This window comes from Myiozetetes cayanensis, unplaced genomic scaffold (assembly GCF_022539395.1).
Source record: "Myiozetetes cayanensis isolate MyiCay16 unplaced genomic scaffold, myiCay2020 scf1, whole genome shotgun sequence".
Taxonomy (NCBI): Eukaryota; Metazoa; Chordata; class Aves; order Passeriformes; family Tyrannidae; genus Myiozetetes; species Myiozetetes cayanensis.
This window is the reverse complement of record NW_026086604.1, coordinates 135,196,198-135,202,197: the sequence shown is the minus strand read 5'-3', so window position 1 is coordinate 135,202,197 and position 6,000 is coordinate 135,196,198. Positions and strand designations below refer to the sequence as shown.

Genomic DNA, 6,000 nt, shown 5'->3' with positions numbered 1-6,000 from the left:
CAAAGTAGCTTCTTACCAGTTCCTCCAAACCAAATACCCACAAAGAAAAGAAATAAGTACACATTTCATCTCTCAGGTGGTCCTTCACTGCTGTTGAGAAACCTTCCAACACTCATTCCTCCACAGGTCTTTGCATGCAAAAAGGCCTGTAATCAGGTGGCAACTTCAGAGCTTTGCCTTAGATTTTGTATGATCAGTATGATGACCTCACTGCTTCCAAGCATGGAGCACTCAGCCCCCCTTACTCTAAGCCAGTGGCTATTCTAGGCATTGATCCAGCAAAATCTCCAGCTTGGTTAATCAGGTTCATCCTTGTCTACATGTGCCTCAGGACTTTGCTCAGCACTGATCCAGCTGCTGACTGGGATGGCAACAGGTCTCTGCAGCTGCTCTCCCTGTGAGTGTGGCTATTTAGATAACACTCTGTTCTGCATTATCCTAACCAAATTTTCACCTACCTGATTTCTCAGGCCCATCAACTTACACGGCTGCAGTTATTTAGCCACCAGCCTGCCATAGTGCAGAGTGTACCAGGGACATGAGGAAATTCTTTGAATTTCAAACATATATGTTTACTGTGGAGGAATCTGCAGCTGGAGGGAGGAGCTGTGAGAATGCAATGCTAAGGAAATGTTTGCTGAAAGCATTTAAAAAATAACCAGAGCATGAAGCAAGGGATAAAAAGCAACATTTTACTGGAAGTGCAGACCAAAACTGAGGACTGTATTTAGGAGCATAGATGGAACTCTAGTGAACTGAAGCTGAGTTGGGGGAGGTTTAGGTTAGATATCAGGAAAAAGTTCTTCATCCAAAGTGTGATTGAGCACTGGAACAGGATCCCCAGGGAAGTGATCATAGCACCAAGCCTGACAGAGTTCAAGAAGCATTTGGACAGTGCTCTCAGGCCCATGGTGTGATTATCAGGGTGTCCTGCACAGGGCAAGTCGTTGGACTCAGTGATCTAATAAGTCACTTCCAACTCGCATATTCTATGATTCTATGAACTGGTTTTGGATTGTCCTCTGCTCATGGCCAGCGAAAGGATAGCAGGCAGAGCGGTGCTCACAGCCAGCCCCAGTGGGGCTCTACAGGGTAGCTGCTCACTGCAGGCAGTGGGGCTGGGGCTGGAGCTTCTCTGCTGTCTGGAGCAGGCCTGGCACTGAGTAGCTCCATCAGTTGCAGCCTCAGGAGCAATTTCTCCTCTCAGCTTGACAGCACAGTTGATTTTTTCCTGGCTCTTCCAGTGAGACACATTAGGCCCCAAAGCACCTCTTTTAGGCTCTTTCTGCACGATATCCCTTGGAAATGTGCCTTGCTGCCACTTTCTGGCATGCTAACCTGGCCTACCAGCTGTCTGAAGCTGGGCATGCAAGCTTGGGCTGGGACAGGGGTGTTGGAAAGGACAGCAATGAGATTCTTGCAGCTCCAGCCTGGCAGGTGCCTGAACTCCTACTGCGCCCCGTGGCCCCCGCCCCTCTGTGGGATGCATGGGAGCCACAGTGGTTCTGTCAGTCGGCACTGCACCATCCTCAGGGGAGCCGGCTGCAGGCCGCGGAATGCAGCTAGTAACTATTGACTTCTTTTTCCGTGCATGGCCGGGTAAGAAACCTTAATTAAAAACATGAAGCCCACAGTTTGTATCACATTCACGATGTTAAACAAGCTCTGGAAATAGAAACGCTGTTTTCATTTAAGCTTTTCAACTGTGATCTAAGTAATAAAATATGGAGGGGGCGGGCGTGTGTGAGATTTACATGTGATGATTTGGGAGATCTCACTGCTTTAGAGGCTTGTAAGGCGCCGCAGTGCCAACTGCTCCTGCCACTGCCTCACCGCGTTTGGCAACGCCTGCCCCACACAGACTTTTGGTTTTTTCCAGAGCCGCTTTCCAAATGCTGATTTCTGCCATCGGCTCTTTTTGCTGTGATTTATTCTGGGTGTGGGTGTGAGATGTGCCAGGCCCTCAGCAACCTGCTGCCCTGGCTGCCCGTTCCCTGCCCAGCTCTGCATGGGCAGGCAGGTGAGTAGCACGCAGTCCCATGCTCCTGGCGACCACAGATGTCCTTGAGGACAGCCATGTACCCTGCCAGCACAGACAACAATCCCCTGAGCCCATGCCCAAGCAGCACCATCATCAGTAGACACAGGGAAGGATTATCTTTGTCTTCACAGATCCTCCTGAGCCACCACACAGAGAATGAGCATCCATTCCACCATGGTGGACAGGCAGGAGGGAAGGGGCTTCCAAGGGCACTTGCTTAGTACCCTGCAGTGCCTGGGCTGCCACTGCTCCAGAAGCTGCCTCAGTCTGCTGGGCCCACAGGACCCTGCTGAGCCCCATCTGCACCTCCTCTCAGGAGCTGGGGACCAGAGCCTGCTCCTGCCTTGCCAGAGGGGATCACCCCTGCTGTGCCAGAGATGCTGGGACAGGAGAGTGGGAAGACAACAGGACAAACACTTTACTGAGGCTGCAAACGATTGAGATTACCTTCTTGTTTCACTGGATTGAGCAGGAACCCTCAGGCCCTTGTTTTTGATCAAACCTGTCACTTTCTCAGACTCCTTTTGCTGAGATATAATTATAACAATACTTCCCAACTCATAAACAGTTCAGCTGGGCATGATTGGAGCTGTTTGTTTTTCAGGAAGCCCCTAAACAGCATGTTAGCACAGACTAACAGGAGACATTCGACCCACAGTGATCCCCTATGCCCCCTTCTTCCCCAGCTGGTTCTGAGTGCTCTGGCCAGGGCACTGTGGGGCAGCCTTACCAGGGCTTTGCCCAAAGGTCAGTGGAAGTGTGGGATACATGGCCTGCACAGAAGCACTCCCGTGGTCATTTACACCTTTTTCTACCTTTTGTTTTCTCATCAGGGCACTGGCAGCAAGTTTTTCATGTTTTTTTCTCCCACCCCGGGGACAGCAATTTTTCTCCCTAAACTCTTCAGTGCATTGCCCTTCTCCACCCTCTCTCCTGCTTCCCTTCAGCAAATGGAGAAATTACAGTCGCGTCGGTGATTCCCGACGCCAAGGTGCCTCCCTCTTCCAGCGACCCTTTCCCCAGTGCGTGTGGCTGTGTGACGTCGCAGAGAGAGTCCGTGACCTCACGCCCCTAAGAGGAGGAGTGCGGGGATGGGAGTGAATCCCAGAAAACACCCCACGGCGGGGCAGAAACGGTGCGGCTGAGCCCGGAGCGGGGGGCGAGAGGGGAATTCTCGGACCGGAGTGCAGCAGGTACCTGCCCCCTCTGTCCCCACCGCTCCAGCGCAGAGCCCGTGGAGAACCGCGCTCCCCTCCGCGGTGGCCTCTGCAGCCCGGGAAGACGGGTGGGGACAAGGCCAGGGTGATGGCAGGGGGCGAGGGAATACAAGAGGTAGGAGCTATACCGACTCAGGTCCTTTGGGGTCACACTTGCGGGGGCAAGGACAGGGACAGCGATGTGTCACGGAGAGCGTGGGGTCGCGCGTGGTACGGGCACGGGGTATCCGCGCCGCGCACATGCCGCCGTGCCCGCGGGCGCAGACGGCTGCTCCCTGTTCACCCGCGGCGGTCAAATAGCGTCTGAATTACATCCTTGTAAATATTGACTGTGGCCATCTTCTCCGTTTCTGCGCACAGAAAACCGAAATGTTAAGCCCGCCGGGGCCGGGGCCGGGCTGCTGCGCCGGAGGGCGGCGCGGGGTGCGGGGGGTGTGGAGCGACGGGGCCGGGGGAGCCGGGGCACTTCCGTGGGAGCAGGACGGGGCCCCCGCAGACATCTCCGGCTACCGAGCATCGCATCTGTGCGAGAGCGCGCTGGTCGCGCCGAGGATGCTAAAGGCAGCGGGCTGTCTCCCTGCTTGGGCTGTGGGCTAATTTATAATCCTTGGGCGGGGAGAAGGGGGTAGAGACGACACACAAGAGAAGACGGAGAAGCGTGGGGGGAGATGTTTCCTGGTATGGCTTCATTAAACCCCGGCGTTAATGAGTGGCACAGGGCTGCGGCTGCTCCCCGCGTCCCCGACGAGGGTCTCTCCCGCGACCAGCGTGACGCTAGCCGGTGTCCTCAGCCGCCTTCCCCGGGGGACGCCCCCATACAGACGGTGGACTGCCCAGCCGTGCACTGCCGTCCCCTCGGATGCCCCTGGCCGGACTCCTACCGCCCCTCGACGCACCGCCCCTCGACGCCGCGCTGCCCGGGCGGGGCCCGTGCCCTTGCTGGGGATGCTGGGGTCCCCTCGCTGGCGGTGACTTCCCCTGGGGATGGGGAGCGGCGGTCCCGACAATGTGAGTGGCTGCGCGGCGGCTGTGCCTCCGGGCACCGGCTCTGCGCATTTGGTGGTCGTTAAAAACAACTTGTTTCCCTCCCCGTTTGGGGAGGAGGAAGGGAAAAATCATTCCGGGGTAGGGGAGGGGAGGGGGAGGAAAAGGGGGGAAAAAAGGAGTGAGAGAGAGAGCAAGCGAGAGAGAAACACCAAACCCACAGAAAACCCGCGCTCTGAACTATTGCGACACGGAGCGAGGAGCGCGGCGGAGGCCGGCGGCGAGGTGCGAGTGGGAGCGGGCCGGGCCGAGGGAGCGGGCCGGGGTTGGGTGGGGGGGCCGTGGGAGCGGGCCGGGCCGTGGGAGGGACGGGCTGCCTCGCCCCCGTGGGTGGGCAGGCGGCGCCCGGTGCCTCCGCGCTGCCCCCCCGCCAACCGTGCCGGGCGGGTCTCCGCGGTTCGGCGCGGCTGCCCGGTCACCGCTGCCGCCTCCCCGCAGCGCACAGCGAGCCCCCGCACCTCGGAGCCGGCGGCCAGCACGACGGCGGCCCCCAGCCCCCCACCATGAACACCATCGTCTTCAGCAAGCTCAGCGGCCAGGTGCTTTTCGAGGAGGACGCCAAGGAGCGGGAGCGGAGCGGCCGGCCCTACGTGGGGGTGGTGGAGGGCCCACACCACGCCGAGGTGCTGCTTCCCGACAGCCCGTCCATCAAGGAGAGCCTCAGCCTGCGCAACCGGCGGACAGGGTATGCCGAGCGCTCGTCTCCGCGCCGCGCACCGGCTTCGGGGGCGACCCTGCCTGCCGGCGCTCCCGGTCGCCGCGCCGCCGATTTGGGGTTGCGAGATGGGTTTGTGTCTGGGTCCTCCCCCGAGTCCCCCGATCCGTACTCTCTGGGACTCTCATTCCTCAGCTATGGTGGGAAATTCCGGCAATAGGTGATGCAGGGGCGTCCGATCGGGCTGGAATGTGCCAGGCAGAGAGCTCCTGTCCTCCAGCGCTTGACCTCCCCTCTGGCTCCCAACAAAAACAAACCGGGGGCAACGGGGCTCCCTCGGCTTGTTCGGGCGCTTCAGGCAGTTGAAGTCCCCAAAAGAGAGGCGCCGGGCGGGACGTGCGGGACTTGGGGGACGGGGCGGCGGCGGTGCCGTGGCCGCGGTTCGCGTTCGGGGCTGGGGCGGGCGGGCGCTGTGCGGCCCCGGCACTTGTTCCGCCGGCCCCGCAGCGCGCCGAGCGAACGGGCGGGAAGGACCTGCGATGTCGTTTCGTTCCCAGGGACAGGATTTAGAACAGGCTAGCGAGATGCCAGTCAGGAGCTGGATTAGGTGATGGTAGGATCGGTTTTGCTAGAACGGGAAAACGGCAGCTGTGGCTGAGCTGCCTGTGGCTGCTTGCTTTTTTTTTTTTTTTTTTTTTTTTTGTGCTGGAACAGGTGAATTGGTGATCAGAAGATGTACGAGCTCCGGCGCGTTGTCAACCGTAGCTCGGCGGGTTGAATTGGCGAGCGCTGACCAGACATTTCGGGTCAATGTCACAAAGTAAAGACCGAGGAGCGCAGTCAGGCGGCTCCGAAAACGAGGAGCCCCGGGGAGCTGCTTGTACTGCCGAATTTCCACCTTAGCGATTGCATCAGCTCGCAGTTTTACCGGCGGTGCTGGCCGAGAGGACGCGGCTTGTGTTTCACCGCAATGTTATTGCAGCCGATCGCGGCGGAGCGGGGCTGCCGAGGGAGCCCCGGGCGAGGCAGCTCCTGCGACCGTT

General features: G+C 58.8%; 1 protein-coding gene across 3 annotated transcripts in view; it reads left to right on the top strand.

The window, feature by feature from the left end:
• Window positions 1-3,754: 3,754 nt before the first annotated feature.
• MKX (mohawk homeobox) overlaps window positions 3,755-6,000 on the top strand; it is a 48,808-nt gene continuing 46,562 nt past the window's right edge. For 2 of the 3 annotated variants that reach the window (XM_050323111.1, XM_050323121.1), the window contains exons 1-2: window positions 3,755-4,266; window positions 4,741-4,987. In XM_050323111.1, coding sequence (XP_050179068.1) covers window positions 3,927-4,266; window positions 4,741-4,987 — 587 coding nt within the window. In that variant the 5' untranslated portion in view covers window positions 3,755-3,926. Of the gene's footprint in view, window positions 4,267-4,428; window positions 4,528-4,740; window positions 4,988-6,000 lie in introns of those variants that run through there. The other variant, XM_050323128.1, reaches the window with a different exon arrangement.